Source organism: Colobus angolensis, unplaced genomic scaffold (genome assembly GCF_000951035.1).
Source record: "Colobus angolensis palliatus isolate OR3802 unplaced genomic scaffold, Cang.pa_1.0 Scaffold85, whole genome shotgun sequence".
NCBI classification, from domain to species: domain Eukaryota; kingdom Metazoa; phylum Chordata; class Mammalia; order Primates; family Cercopithecidae; genus Colobus; species Colobus angolensis.
In genome coordinates, this window is record NW_012122376.1 from 9,011,505 (window position 1) to 9,032,088 (window position 20,584).

At 43.6% G+C, this 20,584-nt stretch overlaps 1 protein-coding gene across 1 annotated transcript in view; it reads right to left on the reverse strand.

The window, feature by feature from the left end:
• LOC105503410 (phosphatidylinositide phosphatase SAC2-like) overlaps nt 1-20,584 on the reverse strand; it is a 121,054-nt gene that overhangs the window by 50,709 nt on the left and 49,761 nt on the right. Inside the window, exon 3 of the mRNA XM_011930308.1 lies at nt 12,078-12,158. Coding sequence (XP_011785698.1) covers nt 12,078-12,158 — 81 coding nt within the window. The remainder of the gene's footprint in view (nt 1-12,077; nt 12,159-20,584) is intronic.

A 20,584-nucleotide genomic window follows, 5' to 3' on the forward strand; every position in this document is an offset into this window, starting at 1 on the left:
TTGATCTCCTGACCTCGTGATCCGCCCGTCTCGGCCTCCCAAAGTGCTGGGATTACAGGCTTGAGCCACCGCGCCTGGCCTATTTTATTTTTTAAGAGATGGGGTCTCATTAGGTTGCCCAGGCTGGAGTGCATGGCTATTCACAGTCATGATCATAGCGCACAGCAGCCTCGAGCTCCTGGCCTCAAGCAGTCCTCTTACCCTCAGCCTCCCAAGTAGCTGGGACTACAGGCACACGCCACTGCACCCAGCTTTCCTCCCCTCTTTCTGAGGCTAAAAACCAAACCTTTAACATCGCTGCTATTGAAATCACTGAGGAAAACTGGAGTATAAGAACAAATGGGCCGGGCGCTGTAGCTCACGCCTGTAATCCCAGCACTTTGGGAGGCCGAGGCGGGCGGATCACGAGGTCAGGATATCGAGACCATCCTGGCTAACACGGTGAAACCCCATCTCTACTAAAAATACACAAAAATCAGCTGGGTGAGGTGGCGGGCGCCTGTAGTCCCAGCTACTCGGAGGCTGAGGCGGGAGAATGGCGTGAACCCGGGAGGCGGAACTTGCAGTGAGCCGAGATTGCGCCACTGCACTCCAGCCTGGGTGACAGAGCGAGACTGCCTCTCAAAAAATAAACAAAAAACAAAAAACAAACAAAAAAAAAACAGGTTATTCTACCTCGCCTTGGACACCACAACAAGAGAAGGCACGAAGTTCTGTAGGGTTCCTTAGGTTATACTTTGTATGTTACTCTGCTGCATATCCACAGGAACACATGAGGCTGCTTGTTTTTCGGCGGACTTGGAAAAAACAATGCTGCAGGAGTTTAGGCTGTGGCTGAAGTTATTTCATCAATTAGTCTTTATGATGCAGCAAAAACAATTTTGCTTGAAATATCTATGGACATTAAGTACATTGTATGGCAAACCTGGGAACTTCTAATAGGAAACTCTGAGTGCAGACATCTATGATATTGGAGCAGTTACAACCAACCTCACTGCTCAATGTTATCCTTTAAAATAGATCAGTGTTTTATATATCATAGTTGCAGATAAATGCGTAAATCATAAGAAAATTACACAATACATTTTCACAAAAAAAAGCCGCTTTTGCTGAGATTTGTTTATGAAGTTTACCGTTTTTATCGAATGTGGTTTTAGTCTGCTCATACTCCCTGTTGCCCGTGATCACCCTGTATGGATATACTACAATGATTGCATCCGTCGTGTTTTGAGAAGATTTCAGTTCTTACAAACAATGCTGGTATGAATATCCTCATAGATGTTTTCGGTTAACATATGCTTTCATTTCTTTTGGGTATTTCTTTGGATATAATCAAATAAGAAAAAACTGTATGTCATTAAGACAGTGATATTACAGCTTGTGATAACATGGACTTTTCAGTAGCAGATTTTATGGAATAGGAATAAGTTAAGGAGATAGGCCATTAAAACATGGTAGTTACCATGACATAATGTCACCCTTGAAGAGAAATTATGTGCCACATACAGTCACATGCCTTCAAACACCCAGGAGTGTTGTCACCTGAAAATTATACCTGCTGCTTTTTTAACATGGATAGTGTAAATTTCTTATATTTAAGTGCAGTCATATTCATTTTAGGTATATTTCCCTGATCATAAAAATATACTGATTAATAATAAGATATATACACAATTCAAGGTATAATAATATTGCATAGCTCATTATAATGTGAGGGAGAAATTATTTTACTCTAATAAAAAACAAGAAACAAACCCTCATTTCTTCTCCATTAAAAAACATATTGCTGGGCGCGGTGGCTCACGCCTGTAATCCCAACACTTTGGGAGGCCAAGGAGGGCAAATCATGAGGTCAGGAGATCGAGACCATCCTGGCTAACAGGGTGAAACCCTGTCTCTACTAAAAATACAAAAAAAAAATCAGGTGGGCTTGGTGGCAGGTGACTGTAGTCCCAGCTACTCGGGAGGCTGAGGCAGGAGAATGGTGTGAACCCATGAGGCAGAGCTTGCAGTGAGCCGAGATCGCGCCACTGCACTCCAGCCTGGGCGACAGAGCAAGACTCCATCTCAAAAAAAAAAAAAATTAATGGCCGGGCACAGTGGCTCACACCTGTAATCCCAGCACTTTGGGAGGCCAAGGTGGGCAGATCACCTGAGGTCGGGAGTTTGAGACCAGCCTGACCAACATGGAGAAACCCCGTGTCTACTAAAAATACACAAAAATCAGCCGGGCATGGGGGCGGGCGCCTGTAGTCCCAGCTACTCGGGAGGCTGAGGCAGGAGAATGGCGTGAACCCGGGAGGCGGAGCTTGCGGTGAGCCGAGAGCACCCCACTGCACTCCTTCGCAGCAAGACTCTGTCTCAAAAAAAAAAAAAAAGGGTTTATGACTAGAAAAAGGAATGACAGTGGAATAGCACATGAGGCACGCCGGCCTGCCTCTCAAGTATCTCTCTGCCTGAAAATATAAAAATCTGCCATGCCACTTAAAGATATGCTCAAGAATAAGAAGCATACTTGTGTAACTACGCTCTGGGGAGCACAGAACTGTGGGTCACATTCATGTGACTTGTTCAAGCATCACTTCTACCATGGAGGTGGAACCATCCGCACCAAGCAGATGGGCTCAAGACTAGAAACAAGGGAGGTGGGAAATTCTGAAGCACAAAATGTGGGGACAAGCTGAGAGGAGCAAAGAGAGAAGGATGAAGCACTCAGCATCTAGGTACCTGAGAGGAAAGGAAAAGGAACAGGAGAGAAGCAAAAACAAGATGAATGAGAAGATACCAGCGAATGTAATCCTCTAACACCATTTAGCTGCCTGCGTCTAAGACTCAAGTCTTTAAGAGAATGGGTCAGCTAAATTATAGTTAAAGAATCTTCTAAGGGTTAACCAGGAATCTGGTTGCCGATGAAAATCTTACTTCTAGGCCAGGCGTGGTGACTCAGGCCTGTAATCCCAGGACTTTGGGAGGCCGAAGCGGGCAGATCACTTGAGGCAAGGAGTTCGAGACCAGCCTGGGCAACATGATGAAACCCTGTTTCTACTAAAAATACAAAAATTAGCCACCTTAGGGTGAGGCACGAGAATCACTTGAACCAAGGAGGCAGAGGTTGCAGTGAGCTGAGATTGTGCCACTGCACTCCAGCCTGGGCTACAGGAGCAAGACTCTGTCTCCAAAAAAAAAAAAAAAAGTAAATCTTACCTCTGAAAGTCAGTAACTCTGAGATCCCCATAAGTGAGAAAATGAATATAAAATGACTGTATCTGAGGCTGGGCACAGTGCTCATGCCTGTAATCCCAGCACTTTGAAAGGCCAAGGCAGGCAGATTGCTTGAGCCCAGGAGTTCAAGACCAGCCTGAGCAACATGGCAAAACCCTGTCACTATTAAAAAATACAAAAATTAGCTGGGCACGGTGGCATGTGCCTGCATTCCCAGCTACTTGAGAGACAGATGGGAGGATCACTGGAGCCCAGTTAGGTCAAGGCTGCAGTGAACTATGATCATGCCACTGCACTCCAGCCTGGGTAACAGAGTGAGACTCTGTCTCCAAAACAAAAACAAAACAAAAAAGACTGTATTTGGTTTTGTTTTGTTTTCGAGATGGAGTTTCGCTCTTGTCGCCCAGGCTGGAGTGCAATGGCATGATCTCGGCTCACTGCAACCTCTGCCTCCCGGGTTCAAGGGATTCTCCTGTCTCAGCCTCCCAAGTAGCTTGGATTACTAGCTACTAGGGAGGCTAGTAATGTTGGTCAGGCTAGTCTCAAACTACCAACCTCAGGTGATCCACGTGCCTCAGCCTCCCACAGTACTGGGGTTACAGGCGTAAGCCATTGCATGCGGCCAAAAAAGACTATATTTGATTTATATTTTAGATCACTTATATTTTGATAGAAATATTATGTTACAAGATATAAATTGTACCTCAAGATATATTTATATATAATTTACATATTATAAATTTCATCCATTGTAAGGAGACAAGTCAATGATTTAATACATGTATAGAGTTAGGTAACTAGCATCACAATACCTACATGTTTTTAATTATGTGAGTTGTCAGTAGACAATAAAACAACCTGCTTCTCCCACGTATAGCTGTACACAGGCAAACTCATATCTAAACAGAAGCAATAACTAAAAGGTCTGTGCCACGACCCAGGCCTGCAGCAGAGGATGAAAGCTCTGCAGGGACCTTGTCAGACCCTCTTGTTTCTCTCCAATGTCCTTAAGGAGTGAGGTTTCCAACGGCTTTTAAGGCATGCACTAAAACAATGCTAGTGACACTCCATTCATTCACCACTAAAATATATAAAAATTCCATGTCACTAGTGCCATAGCAAAGTCTCCATAGACAGCAGAAGACTAAAATCAGTATTAAAATCATATGCATAATACACTTTACCATCTTAATGATTGAGACATCGTCACCACTTCAAAAGTGAAAGAACAGCAGATGGCGAGTACTATTTTAATGAATGAGATCTACTTGAGTGAATTTTTGTCTAGGATTGTTCAGTACTATCAGTAGTAATTCAGTTAACTACTAAACAAAGAGCCTCTATTGCCACATTAATCAAGACTCCTGACAATTTTCTCTTCATGTAGTCCTGAATATATCGTGGGATATATTCCTTTACTAATGAATCTTTTTGCTTTTTATCTTTACTTCTTACCCTAATTGAGCTTATCCTCTTCTCAATCTTGAAAATACATTTTAACTTGAAGAGCTTTTGTGATCTATTTTAAATCTCCAGCCTAAAGCAGTCTTTTCCTGGATATCTGTGTGAAGATATGACTATACCCAGACAGAAAATGAAGAGAAGAAACACATCAATCATGTGGGCCTTTTGCACAGCTGCATACTCTGCCAAGAACCACCTCTCCTCTCAATGCCTCCCCTCCCACCCCTGGCCCTGTCCGTATGAGATGCTTTCCATCCTGAAACCCCAGCTCCACCCATATGAGATGCCTTCCAACCGGGAGCACCAGCTCCACCCATATGAGATGCTTTCCATCCAGAAGCCCCAGCTCCACCCGGTTGGGCTCTTCTGTCATACACACCACAGCACCCCACACTTGTCTTCAGACAATTACGTTTGTAATGGTAAAACTGTGTGACTGGTAATTAACATCTATCACTCAGATTCCGAGTCTAGGTTTCCAGAAGCTTCGACCTGCAGCCCCAGCTTGTTCAACCTGCAGCCCCAGCACTGAGTACAGGCCATGGGGCACAGTAAGTACTCCGTAGATACTTGTTAAATCCATAAGTACTCGCTGAATATTTCTGAATTGCCCTGCAGTGGGCCAGCACAGAGAGACACAGCAGGTAAGCAGAACAGACATGGCCCCAACTGCTGTCTTCTTGGAGGTTATTTCCATGAGAAGACAGACAAAAAAGAAAAAGAAAAAATTAATATGTAATTGCAATTGTGATATGAAATTGACTACCATTCTTTTTTTTTTTTGAGATGGAGTCTCACTGTCACCCAGGCTGGAGTGCAGTGGTGAGATCTCAGCTCACTGCAGCATCCACCTCCTGGGTTCAAGCAATTCTCATGCCTCAGCCTCCCGAGTGGCTGGGATTACAGGCACATGCCACCGTGCCCGGCTAATTTTCATATTTTTAGTAGAGATGGGGTTTCACCGTGTGGTCAGGCTGGTCTCAAATCCCTGACCTCAAGTGACCTGCCTGCCTCGGCCCCCCCAAAGTGCTAGGATTACAGGTGTGAGCCACCACACACCCGGCCTTGACTACCGTTTTTATTTCCTCCTGGATACTACAATGAATTTTTTTAATGTTGACTTGTCACAGATCCACACTTTTCTTTCACCTATTTGATACATTACACATCCCTCCTACTTTCTGTTCCTCATATTAGAAAATCTCGGCCGGGTGCAGTGGCTCATGCCTGTAATCCCAGCACTTTGGGAGGCCGCCTGGCAAGTCGATCACCTGAGGTCAGGAGTTCAAGACCAGTCTGGCCAACATGGGGAAACCCCCTCTCCACTACAAATACAAAAATAGGCTGGGCGTGGTGACACGTGCCTATAATCCCAGCTACTCAGGAGGCTGAGGCAGGAGAATCGCTTGAACCCGGGGGGCTGAGGTTGCAGTAAGCCGAGATGGCACAACTGCACTCCAGCCTGGGCGACAGAGCGAGACTCCGTCTCAAAAATAAATAAATAAAATAAATAAATAAATCTCAACTGGTCAAACCAAAGTCAGATACGTTTGAGTTGTCAGAAGACAGACTACATTACACCCTGGCTGAAGTCCACCTGCCTGCAAATGTCTGAGGAAGAGGTCTTGCAACCCAAAAACAGGCTAATGGTTCTAAATAGATATTTTCTAGGCATTAGGGTACACAGAACCTTTGTTTTGGCAGAGCTTACTAAAAGGGCAGGCAATTGTCAACAAAGGATAACACAAACAAAAATAGTTTGAAATTCTTCTATCATATTTTTTAAAAGAAACGTGGATTACAAAATAACTTTCACTAATGCTACTAATCTGTTATTACCAAAAATACTACTTATTATACATTTTCACAATGTAGTCTTTAGTGACTTATTCTGTTCTGTTTTTCGTTTCTTGTTTTTTGTCTTTTAAGACAGAGTCTTGCTCTCTAGCCCAGGCTGGAGTGCAGTGGTGCGATCTTGGCTCACTGCAACATCCACCTCCTGGGTTCAAACGATTCTCCTGCCTCAACCTCCCGGGTAGCTGGGATTATAGGCGGGGTTGAGACAGGGTTTCACCATGTTGGCCAGGCTGGTCTCAAACTCCTGACCTCAAGCGATCCACCTGCCTTGGTCTCCCAAAGTGCCAGGATTACAGGCTGAGTCACCACATCTGGCCTGTGACTTGTTCTTATTACAGTTGTAGCAAAAATTAACATTAGAAAAATAGTCCATGTTTAAAATTTGTTCAAAATTGTATTGCCACAATGTAAGTGGTTCTTGAGTAGAATATCTGATACCCATAAGGATCTTTAAGAGGGAAAAAAATAGTAATCAGCATATACTGAATGGTGTTTTTGTTTTGTTTTTTTGTTTTTCTTGAGACAGAGTCCCTCTCTGTCACCCAGACTGGAGTGCAGTGGCATGATCCCGGCTCACTGCAACCTCTGCCTCCCAGGTTCAAGCAATTCTCCTGCCTCAGCCTCCCGAGTAGCTGGGATTCCAAGCATGTGCCATCACACCCAGCTAATTTTTGTATTTGTAGCAGTTACGGGGTTTCACCATGTTGGTCAGGCTGGCCTCGATCTCCTGACTTTGTGATCTGCTACCTCAGCCTCCCAAAGTGCTGAGATTACAGGTGTGAGCCACCACGTCTGGCTGAATGCATATTATTACCAAGAACTCACTTTATGTGAGTTTTATTAAATCTTCGCAATAACTGTGTCAAGGAACTATAATCAGTTTTGTCTCATAGATGGCAACTGAGGCTTAGATGAGGTCACCTGACTCAAGGCAATTGTGTGATCTTGCAGAATTAGTCCACGTCTGGAGTGGGTTCCTAGTCAATGATATTCAAGGACTGGCCTATCACACTGAAATAAGGGCAAGCAGCAGGAGACAGCAACACCAGACTAGAAGGAATTCTTTTTGACATGCTTTTGTAATGAAGCATTTTGGTGGATATTATGTTCCTGTTATGGGCTAAACTGTGTCCCCTTAAAATTCATATGCTGAAGTCCTAACTCCTAGGACCTCAGAATATGATTATATTTAGAGACAGGGTCTTCAAAGGGGTAATTAGGTTAAAATGAGTTTGAGTGGGCCTTAATCCAAAATGACTGGTGTCATTACAAGATGAGGAAATTTAGACAGACACACAGTTACAGAGGGAAGACCACATGAAGACACAAGCGGACAGTGGCCATGTACAAGATTAGGACAGAGGCCTCGGGAGGAACCAACACTGCCAACATCTTGATTTCAGACTTGTGTTCCAGAATTGTGAGAAAATACGATTCCATTGTTTAAGCCACCCAGCTGGTGGCACTTTGCTATGGCAACAAACTAATACAGTTCCTAAGTCACGAGCACTTGCTTCATTCCACAGAGCTCAGAGTTCAGTGACAGTCAGGAACAGCGGCATGGCTCACCCACGCCACTTTAAGACTGTCAATGACATCTGTTCAAATAAATTTATGTTCCCATCTCCCTAGGCAAGAAGAAAAATTTGTGCATTAATATGTGGAGAATAAGTAGGAGGGAAACAGGAGAGAGTTTCAGTACAGACATTTTATTCCCCTCAACCACTATCCTCCAAAGATAAGATGTTCCCAGGGAAAATGCCCATCGAGTAATTTTCTCAATTCTTTCTCACACACAGCAGGCACATACCTCCCTTCTAGCCAATCTGACCCAGGGCAAGAGCTTTAATAGGGGGCAGGGAGAGGAGAGGAGGAGGCATCCCTGAGGACAGATAAGGAGAGTAAGTAAGATGGGTGCTCACAGGCAAGGGGCTGGGGGTGGAGTGACATGGAGAGGGTTGGGAGGGAGGGAAAAGCAGCAGGGGCCCAGCAAAGAGTTTCCTTTGCTGCCTCCCCACTCTCTTTCTTAAGAGCCAAACCTTTCAAGTGATGTGACAAGAAGAAGGGAAAAAAAAGGTCCAAGGATTAGGAGAATGAAAAATTAAGAGAATTTCCCTGCCCTTTTTTCCTTTTTTATACTTTCTCCAGTTCACTCTACTCTCCACCTCTCCCTCTTTCAAAATATCCTACATCACAGGTATTCTCACTGCCTATCAACCATCTATTCTGGGACCAAAGAACAGAAAGGAGGAGCAGTACATATAAAGGGGGCTGACCACAGATGGCCATACCTTCACCACCTCCTAAATGACCATACTTTGACTGTATCACAAACTCATCAGCCATCAACTAACTTACATTTGCACATTAGTTGCAGGAAATAGCTTCTGAGCTGTCTGCCAAGTCCAGACCCTCCTGCTCTGACTTCCACCTAGAGGATTGGGACTCTGGAGCATATCTGACCTGCGTGACCCTGGCCAGGAGTCCCATGGCCCAAGATGGGCAAATAAGTCTCTTACCTAGAAGTCTAACGTGGACTCACTATTCAGTCTTTTCTGATTGCTGGTCAGTTTCCAGTCATGACAGGGAGTATCGGTTGTCAGTTGGTTTGAGGCTAGGGGTGTCATTTTGAAGGCAGATATTTTTGTCCTACGTCATACAAACAGAGAAAGTCAAAAAGAGAGAAGAATAAAAGAGACATAGGAGGAGAGGCAGTTGTCAGAGACCAGCAGCCCCAATAAAGTAATCCTGGATCCTGTACAACATCCGTTTCTGTCTTGTTTTTGGTCCCTTGAGTTCTTCATAAAAGAGTGTGTGTTTTTGCATAAGCTGATAGGTTTGTATTTACAATCAAAGAGCCTTGATAAAATAGTGATTTACAATTTACTAAGCACTTGCAGGTACGATAGTTAGCTCATTTGGGACTCACAATATCCTACGGAAATGAAGACAGCAGTTTCTTTTTTACCTTGTGTAACAACTTAAGACATACAGGCCCTTGAACACTGGCAGCTGTCTTCTCAGCACCCAGTCACTACCCTGAAAGGACATCCAGCTTATCCAGGAGAGAGAGGAGGACTCAAGGAGAGGCTTTGTGAGACAAGAGACATGGAGAGACAGGCCAGGTGAAGGAGAACTAAAGCCACCCAGGCAAACTCCCGGTGAATGTTGCTACGTGAGTGACCCCAGCCAACACAACAGAGAAGAGCACAGCTGCTCTGTCAACCCATAGAATCATGAGAAATTATAGACTGTTGTTGTTTTAAGCCACTAACTTTTGGGACTGGCTTGTTACATAACAAGAGATACATGAAATAGATGTTAGGCAGCTTCTCCTATATCTCAAAGCTAAATAAATACAGCTTGTCTTCAGGTCTCCTAACTGATTGCAGTGATTTATTCACTGTGCTAAGATGTGACTGAAAATGAGGAAAAATAACTCAAAAGTTTTATACACGTCATTTAAATAGCAGAAAACGAATTTTAGCTCAGAACACCCAGCTGTGAAATTATCCTGTCAGCATGTAAATGAATTAAAAATATATGTATGTAAATGTGGACAGGTAGGAGAGTGTTATTAAAATACTTGGTTACGTGGTTACACAATGACTAAATGCTTTTCTTCTCTGTGTTGAAAGACATTTTTTTAAAAACCTACCAAATACAGAATATACAACAATGCTCATAGCAGTATTAGTTCTAATAGCAAAACAAAAAAAGAAATAACTCAATTACCCAGTGAGAGGAAAAAGAACAAATCATGATATATTCATAAATAGTGAAAATAAGGAACTACAGTTTCATGCATGAATAAATCTCAAAAATATAAATAAAAATAAGTGAAAGAACAAAAACAACTTAATATCACTTATATAAAATCCCCAAAATACAACCTTTAGCAACATCTGTAGGAATACATATCTAATAAAAGCAAAAACGAAAACCAAGGAAATACAAAATTCAAAATAGCAGGTTCCTTTAAGGGGAAGGAAATAGGAAACATTTGGGAAAAGGCACAGAGATGGCTCCAAACACATTGGTCATATTTCCTTTCTTTTATTTATTTATTCATTTTTTTTGAGATGGAGTTTCACTCTTGTTGCCCAGGCTGGAGTGCAATGGCGCAATCTTGGCTCACTGCAACCACCATCTCGCAGGTTCAAGCAATTCTCCAGCCTCAGCCTCCCGAGTAGCTGGGATTACAGGCATACGTCACCACGCCCACATAATTTTGGTACTTTTAGTACAGACAGGGTTTCTCCATGTTGGTCAGGTCGGTCTCGAACTCCCGACCTCAGATGATCCGCCTGCCTTCGCCTCCCAAAGTTCTGGGATTATAGGTGTGAGTCACTGCGCCCGGCTCATATTTTAAAACCACCAAAGAATCTAGCAAAGGAAAATTAACTTGTTCCAGATATATGTGCTTATTTCTGATACACAAAAATCAATCTAGCTCCCAAATGCTTAATATTATTTTTAAATAAAAAGGACGCACTATAGAGATATATACTCGCAATTACACAGAAATAATGGCAAAGCCTCCTATAATTCATAACTCATCAAAATTGATAACAAAGGAAAAATATTTATTTAAATGTAGTGCTTAAAATATTTCATTTAGGCCAGGCATGGTGGCTCATGCCTGTAATCCCAGGACGTTGGGAGCCCATGGCAAGAGGATCGCTGGAGGCCAGGAGTTCGAGACCAGTCTGGGCAACATAGCAAGAACCCACCTCTAATTTTAAAAAGCTCCCTGAAGCGCAAGGCACCAAAAAAGAAAAAATAAAATTTCATTTGGCCCCTTTTCGTTAGCTTTTTGGGACCTGCCTGTATAATACCTGTTATACTTTCCCATCAACAAAATTCCCTTTAAGCTCAGGACACAGGTGCCTGTCATTCCAAGTGAGGGCCTGGTGAGTGACCTGGACTTCCCATCAATCTGCCTGTCCTGGACAGGGTTCTCTGATAGGACCACACTGTGTGCTAAGAGACCCATACTCCTCTGGCAGAGCTGACTGCATTAGGAACAGACAGCCGACATAAAGCCAATCAGTCACGGTCTGCCACCTGCTTGCCTCTCCAGCTTTATTCCTACTGCTCTCCTTTGAGATCGATGCATTTGCTGTATCTTTCCTTCACAGCACCTTCCACAATTATCAAATAATCATACGTTTATTTCCGTGACTACTCTTTGATACCTGTCTTTCCTCCTAAACTGTAAGCTCCATAAGGGTAGAAACAGGTTGGTCGGTCTTTGCTCATTATTGTGTTCTACCACCAAGCACGATTCCTGACACACAGCAGGTGTTCAGTAAGTTTTGTAACAGGAAGAAGTGTAATATTATGTCACCTTTTTTCTAAAGTTTTCTTTTTTATTTCATTAAACTTATATGGAAATACAGCCACTTTGAGCAGACCCAAAATTACGACAAAGGAATCAAAGCTGTAAGAGAATCTCATGTATCCTCAAAGAGGAAAACACCAAAAAATACCACAATAAATCTGACAAGTTTAAGGAGTTTACAGAAACATACCTGAATGAAGTTGAATTTTTCCAATAACACCTTCTACCAATCCCAAACAAATGGGATTCCAGGCAAGAAGCAGATCAGTAGCTAAAAGGAAATAGGAAGCAGTGATGAGAAAATATTCACCAAAAAATATATTAAAACAATATCTTTAGCAGTGTATTAAAAAAAAACAATGTCCCAAAAAAGTAGTATGACTATCCAAATGGAATACATTACCATAAAGCAATTTGTGACAAAGTATTAAATGTGAGGCCTGAATAAGGCTTTGGATATAGTAAGGCTTTGGATATAGTAAGGCTTCTGATAGTTAAGGGGAGAGCAGTAACAATCAGAAAATCTTCCCAGATAGGAAGCAGTACCTTGGCGCCCTACAGTGGAGGAACGGGGCCATTACACTACAAGAAGGCAAATGAAGGAGCTGCTTGTGGTCCCACAGCATAGAGCCAATTCCGGATCCAAAGACAGGGCCTAAGAAATTGCCACAGAGCTGTCCACTTACTGGATCATAGTCTGGAAAATACCTTTACCCAAAGATGCTTATACCAAACAAAGAAATCCAGAAAGCAACTGCTCTTTTATATGACTTCCAGGACGAATACAATAGGAACTGTTTCCGTTTGAGTGCCTTCTATGTGCCAGGCATCTCAATCAGTGTTCCTCATCTAAACCACAGAACAGTGATTTGGGTGAGTTTTCTCACTTCTTCCATATGAGAAATTAGATGACACAAGCTGGTTCCATTCTAGACACACAAGGGAGAAGCAAATTCATTACATGCAACAGATGCCTAAGGACAGGGTTTATTCTCTTGTGTGACCCAGACTGCGAAAGGTTATATACATGGTAATAAATGTAACATTTGTGGTAGTTCAACAGGTGAAGATTAGCAAGAATGAAAACAATATTTGTCTTGGCAGAAAATTAAAATTACATTTTCATTATTATCATTTGCAGTTTATTTTAGTGAAACTTACACTTAATCTGTAACTCACAGAGTAATTATACACTTAATAGTTTAGCCCCACAAATTCATTTGAGTTTTGACTATTGTATCTTGAATGTCTTTGTTACGGTACATTCAACGGAAGGCAAAAAAAGCTCACTTGTCTTCGGCTGGACGCGATGGCTCATGCCTGTAATCCCAGCACTTTGGGAGGCTGAGGAGGGTGGATAGCCTGAGGTCAGGAGTTCGAGACCAGCCGGCCCACATGGTGAAACCTCATCTCTACAAAAATTAGCCAGGCATGGTGGCATGCGCCTGTAGTCCCAGCTACTCAGGAGGCTGAGGTGGAAGAATGGCTTGAACCCAGGAGGTAGAGGCTGCAGTGAGCCAAGATCATGCCACTGCATTCCAGCCCAGGCGACAGTGCAATCCTGTTTTTATTACAAGAATTAAAGTAAAATAAGAAATTTATTTTTTTTAAGGCTGTTATAATGCATTATCATTTCTAATCTTGACAACTCTAAGTTAAGTTTAAGGAGTCCCACAGATGAGGAGACAAATGCTGAGAAAAGTAAAACATGGTCAGGTCATACCATGGATCAGATCAAGGCTGCTACCAAAAACCAGGTCTGCCTTTTAGCCCCTGCTCTAAACCATTCTGTTACAGTGTCTTTCAGAAATTATACATGGGACTAATCAGTAAGACAGTGATTTTTAAATAACATATACTATAAAATCAAAGAAAAAAAATCATCACCTATCCCACCACCCAGAGATAACTTCTTCAGCTACATTTCAGGGCCTTTGTTTGCATACATAACAAACTGCAGCACTATAAATAAGCATTATTGATGGCAGCCGCAGCCTGTCTGGTTGCATCGGGGGAGGCACGGCCAGGGCTCCACCCTCCAAGGAGCCAGCAGGGCAGAGAACAACCAGGAGTGCTGCCCCCTACCAAGTTGGCCGGGTGGGAGCTCCATGCTCCTGGCACAGTTGCAGCCAGCAGAAGCTCCAGACCTGGGCATTCCTGCATTCTCAGGGACCCGGGAAGATCCCTCTTCCCCCGCAGTCTCAGAAGTGCCTGCTCTCACTCCCTGCTCCCAGCACCTGCTCTGGTGCAGAGCGAGTTGTAGCCAAGCCCAGGCACCGTCACAACCGGGTCAGGTGTGCACAGGCTCGGACAGTTCTGACACACCAGCCCCCTGCCGCCTCAGCCTCCGCTGGACTTTGGGTGCTGATGAGCGTGGGAAAGAGGCCAGCAGGGGTAAGGGCAGCTCCAAGTGGGCCTGCAGGCACCTCTCGGCCCAAACCGCCTGGGCAGTGGAGGGAGGCAGACACAGGTTCCTGCCCAGAAAGGGGCAGGTCACATGTAAAACCCCACCTTCAAGCCAGGGATGACCTGAAGCCTGGGGTCCAAGCTGCAGGTTCCGGGTGGAGTCTGTGGGCTGGAGTAAACTTAGGGTGCTTTCTCCAGGCCATCCGTGGCCTCCCATGGACTAATCAGCACACATTTCCTCCATTCTGAGCCCATAAAAATCCCAGACTCAGACAGACTCACAGATATCCGGACCACCAGCTGTGGGAGGGAGCTGCCCACTTCCGGTCTCCTCATCGGATGACCTGCCTGCAGAAAGGAGCTACCCACTTCAGGTCTCCTGAGAGCTCTTCTGGGGCTCAATGAAGCTGCTCTCTGCCTTGCTCACCCTCCAGTTGTCCACGTACCTCGTGCACCTCATTCTTCCTGGACACAGGACCCCTGAATGTTGGGGCTGAAAAAGTTGTAATGCAAACAGGACCAAAACATGCCCCCTGCTCACCAGGTTGCGGGCAACAAGGAGGGAAGGGCTGCAACCCTTCCGGGACACCATACCTGGGGGTCTCCAAGCCAGGGCTGTGACACCTTCTTTGGGGCTCTGCAGTTTCTGCCATCTCCAAGTTTCCAGGCATCACTGCATTCCCCAGTGCCTGCAGTGGAAGCTGCTTGTGGTACGCCCGGTCCAGCCACAGCCTTGCACTGAGCCAGTGTCTGTACCGGTGCCTGGAGCTGCCTGCCCTGCCACGGCTGGCACACCTGGCTGTGCACAGTGGCTGGACCCCACGCTCACTCACACACCACTCGCTACTCTGCACCTGGCTTGCCATTGGCAGGCATGGGATCTGGGCTGGGAGTGCAAGCCGAGCGCAGCTTACCAAGCCAAGAGGGTGGAAAAAGCCCAGTGGACACAAGGAAAACTCAGGCAAAAGCACCACTGGCCACATAAGTGTCCAGGTGGAAAAGCAACACCCCAAGGATCCCATGACATTATAGTTCTTTAAATAATTTTTTTCTAACACTTCTAACATAATTTTTCTAACATCTCATGAGTATTTTCTTCTTTAAAATAGTCTTCAAGATTACAACTTCATGGTGGCATAATTTTTCCACTTAAGGAAGTACTTCCTCAAAGAAAACATTTAAGTGATTTGAAGTTTTTTCCCCCATCATAAAAAACACTGTGATAAATGATGAATATTATGCAAATATTTGCCTCTCTAATTAATAGCTTTTGGATAAGATTCCTGGGAATTAAATTAATAGGTTAAAACCTTATAAATGTAAACTTCTCAAATAATACCAAATTGTTTGCTACAAAGGTTACATACCAAGTTAGATTTCTGCCAGAAGCACATGAATTTCTTTTTCAAATTAAAAAAAAAATTTTTTTTAAAGCAAGGCCAGGCGCAGCGGCTCACGCCTGTAACCCCAACATTTTGGGAGGCCAAGGCGGGTGGATGGCTTGAGGCCAGGAGTTCAGCCTGGCCAACATGGTAAAAACCCACCTCGGCGGGCACCTGTAGTCCTAGCTACTCAGGAGGCTGAGGCAGGAGAATGGCGTGAACCCGGGAGGTGGAGCTTGTAGTGAGCTGAGATCCGGCCACTGCACTCCAGCCTGGGCGACAGAGTGAGACTCCGTCTCAAAAAAAAAAAAAAAAAAAAACCCCACCTCCACAAAATAAAAGCTGGGGGTGGTGGTGCGTGCCTGTAATCCCAGCTTCTTGGGAGGCTGAGGCATGAGAATTGCTTGAACCAGGAGTGGAGGCTGCAGTGAACTGAGATCACACCACTGCACTCCAGCCTGGGGGACAGGGCAAGATTCTGTCTCAAAAAATAATAATAATAATTTTGAGTTAAAAATTTAGAATTTATCTAATTTTGCTAATTTGATGGCATCTGGCATCTATTGCCTAACATGATGTTTATTTCTTTTCTATTGCTGATAAGATTAAACACTTAATTATACAATTGGCTACTTATGGCCAGGCATGGTGGCTCATGCCTGTAATCCCAGCACTTTGGAAGGCCGAGGCGGGAGGATCACCTGAGGTCAGGAGTTCAAGACCAGCTTGGCCAACATGGAGAAACCCCATCTCTACTAAAAATACAAAAATTAGCTGGGTGTGTTGGCACACGTCTGTAATCCCAGCTACTTGGGAGGCTGAGGCACAAGAATTGCTTGAATCCGGGAAGTGGAGGTTTGCTGTGAGCCGAGATTACATCACTGCACTCAACTACAGCCTGGGCAACACAGCAAGACTCTGTCTCAAAAAAAAAAAAATGGCTGCTTATATGTCATGTCATCTTCTATGATTTTCTTGTTCATGCCTCCTAACAATTTTTCTTTATATCCCTCATTGACCTACGAGTTCTCAGTAATGACATATGGACTAAACCAAAGTAAGGTGCCGTGATGGGAATATGCGCAGGGTTTAGGGGATCCACATGAGAGAGTCTGGTCAGCTCTGCTGGGTGTGGGTGGAGTGGGGAATGTGTCTGGGAAGAGGACTGACCCTTGTTCTAAGTCTGGAATGAAGGGCAGGCAGAAGTGGGTGGGGAGTCACATTCCAGGCCCAGGCTGCACATAGTTCAGGATGACTGAAGGCTAGGTTGCTGGGGGTGGGAGGCAGGAGGGGGATGGAGAGGACTAGCCCATGCAGGGTCTCACAAGCCTTTCCAAGGAATTTGGACTTTATTCCCAAGGCTGTGGGAGTTGGACTGGTAGTTAGCAATATTCATATTTATTCCTTTTTAATGCCTAATGTGTTTCTTTCACAATATTAATGTTATACCAACTAGACTTTAGGGCAAAAAGTATTATTTGAAATAAAACCAGTTATTACATCCTGATAAGCAGAGCAGTTCACCAGGAAAATATAATAATCCTGAAAGATATAAAAATAAGGAAGAAAATAAAGCATGAGATTTTAAAAAGTAAGACCTCTCTCAAAAACTAACAGGTGAAGCAGTCAGAAAAATTAGCAAGTATGTAGAGGAGTTGGACAAAATTCACAAGGTTGTACCAGAAACCAAAGTTTCATTAAATATTTCTCCTTACACTGTGGTTTTGTTTTCTCTTCTATTCTGTTTTAGTGCTATTAATGCTGATCTCTTTATACGAAATTGATTTGATGACCCACTAATGGATTGACTCCCCCCCTTTTTCTTGACAACACTGAATTTAAAAATATACATACATTTCAAGCGCACATAGAACACTTGCAAATTGACTTTCCAAATTCCTTACTCACACCTAGCCTCCAGTGCCCCATTACTCCTCCGTCCTTCCCCTTGCTAAAACAAAGACGACTTTGACTCCTGTTTTTACTGAGTCAAGGGCATAGGATACACTCATCTGCTTCTCTTCTCCATTTCTATGTTTAGACTTTCATCTTTTCTTCCAGACTTAGAAGAAACAGATAGTATCTTCTTTCCTTTCCAAGGTTAACTTTTATACCTGTAGCTTTTTTTTGTCCACCTGTCTTCTTTTCCTTATTCAACATTTTATCCCTTTCTTGTTTTTGTTTTTTTGTTTTTTTGAGATGGAGTCTCACTCTGTCCCCCAGGCTAGAGTGCAGTGGCACCATCAGAGCTCCCTGCAGCCTCAAATTCCTGGGCTCAAGTGATCCTCCTGCCTCAGCCTCCTGAGTAGCTGGGACTACAGGTGCGTGCCACCACACCTGGCTAAATTTTGTAGAGAGAGGGGATCTTGCTGTGTTGCCCAAGCTGGTCTCAAACCCCTGACCTCAAGTAATCCTCCTGCCTCAGCCTCCTAAAATGCTGGGATTATAGGCATGAGCCACTGAGCCTAGTCCCTCCTCTTGTTCTTAAATCCAGTTGTTTCTTCTTGATCATCTCATCATGAACTCAGTCTTATGAGTTTAACTGGTTTTCATTCTGGACTACTAATGACTATTGTTTTTAGTCATTTGACTACAACACAGACTTTTTTTATAGTTTTTTTTTTAAGTTGAAATCTTATTTTCTTGACTGGATGATGCATTTACATGGTTCACAATGCCAAAGATGGAAAAGGGTATTGAATGAGGAGGTTCTCATCAGCCCTTCCTCTCAGCTGCTGTATGCCGTATCCTTTCTGCCCTGCTTCCTCTTGCTCTTCTCACTCATGTCCTCATCCATTCCCACTCAGGAGAGAATAGGTGTCTCAGTGTCATCTTTGATTTACCCTCTCCCTGTCCTCCACATAGCTTCTTTTGAGGACTTTCATGTTCATCTCCTCCTGTGGATTCTTCACCCACTACCAGCTTACTCCCTAAGCTCTTTTCTTTTCTTTCTTAATCTTTTTTTTGTTATTTTTTCTTTTCTTTTTTTTTTTTTCTCGAGCTCTTTTCTCCATGACCTTTCATGTCATTTCAGGCCACGACTTTTGCAGTAATCCAAGTGGGTTTCTTACTCCCAATCTCCACCCTCTTTTTAAATACTATTTCATGAAACTTTTGTTTCTGGTACCTACATACGTCTATGTATGTAGGTAAGAATAGTTCACTAGTTCTTGATGTAAAAGTATCTCTTACGATGGACCTTCTAAATGATTGAAAACACAATTTAACTTTTGGGTAAGGGTTCCTTAGTTACATCAACCTTGTGATGTAATCCCTGACTGTAATCTTGTTTTACCTATTTTATTTATTATCTGCTTTCCATGGTCTCTAGGAAGCTCAGGCTCATTACTATTTTTTTGTTCGTTTGTTTTGTTTTTTGAGATGAAGTCTCGCTCTGTCACTCGGGCTGGAGTGCAGTGTCGTGATCTCAGCTCACTGCAACCTCCGCCTCCCAGGTTCAAGTGATTCTCCTGCCTCAGCCTCCTTACAGGCATGCACCACCATGCCCGGCTAATTTTTGTATTTTTAGTAGAGACGGGGTTTCACCATGTTGGTCAGGCTGGTCTCGGACTCCTGACCTGTGATCCACCCGCCCTGGCGTCCCAAAGTGCTGGGATTACATGTGTGAGCCACCGTGCCTGGCCAGGCTCATTACTGTTTATTCAAGTTTTTCCACAGTTGGCCCTAGTTTACTTTTCCAGCATTATCAGTTCATATCTCCGGTGTGCCTACTGGTCTTCTGTTATCTACACTGTTTGCTTCATTATTTTTATATCATCTTAACGTCATACAGTGTCTGGTTCCTGGCAAGTACTTGGTATGTGTTTTTCCAATGATGGGGCACATACCAGAACAAATCTTGTACTTTTTTTATCCGCTGTATTATTTTGTCTTGCTGCTGTCCTTATACCTGATGCACCACTTCTTCTACATGGCTCTCCCTGACTGCTTTAACTCTGTTTTTGCCTTCCTTTTCTGTATTCCTAAAGCTTATTTGGTACCCAAGGAATAGAGTCCTACAACTGTGGTCTGTTCATCTGAGGTCAAGGTGGCAGAGTTCTGGGTAGCCGGAGCTCTTTCCTTAGCAGGGGCATCTGTGTTGGCAGATGTTGAGACATGGCCTGCCTGATACAGGATTCTGCCTCACTATTTGGAAAGAAATCAGGGTTATCTTTATTCCACTGGCATTAGGGTTAAATAGTTAACAACTAACAGAGATGAAATCAGTAAATACAGTAACTGATACTAAGGAACAACTTTGTAAGCCAAAAGATACAAAAATTAAAAACTGAAAATGTCAATTCATCAGGAAGAGGAAGCTCATTTAGACCTTGTCTCCTGGAGCTTCTGTTCCCAGCGCATGGTACACAGAAAGCTCCCAAATGGGTGGGTAAACATATGATGTAGAAAGTGGAGGCAAGTTTAAATCAGATAATTTGCACAGAATCATGCTGGAAGGATTTACTACTTAAAGTGGCAAAAGATAAAGTCATCACAGAATCAAGTTGGAAGGATTTACTATTTATGGTGGCAAAAGTAAAGTCATCTCATCTGGTTTATTTGAGACAAAGACATTAAGGCTGGCATAGGTAAAGTAACTGCCCAACACTGCACAGCTTGTTAACATCAAAACACTTTCCCACTCTCAGACTAGGGCTCTTTTTTTTTTTTTTTTTTTTTTTTTTTCAGATGGAGTTTTGTTCTTGTCGCCCAGGCTGGAGTGTAATGGCGCAATCTCGGCTCACTGCAACCTCCACCTCCCAGGTTCAAGCAATTCTCTTGCCTCAACCTCCCAAGTAGCTGGGATTACAGGCATGCACCACCACACCTGGCTAATTTTGTATTTTTAGTAGAGACGAGGTTTGGTCATATTGGTCAGACTGGTCTGAAACTCCCAGGCTCAGGTGAC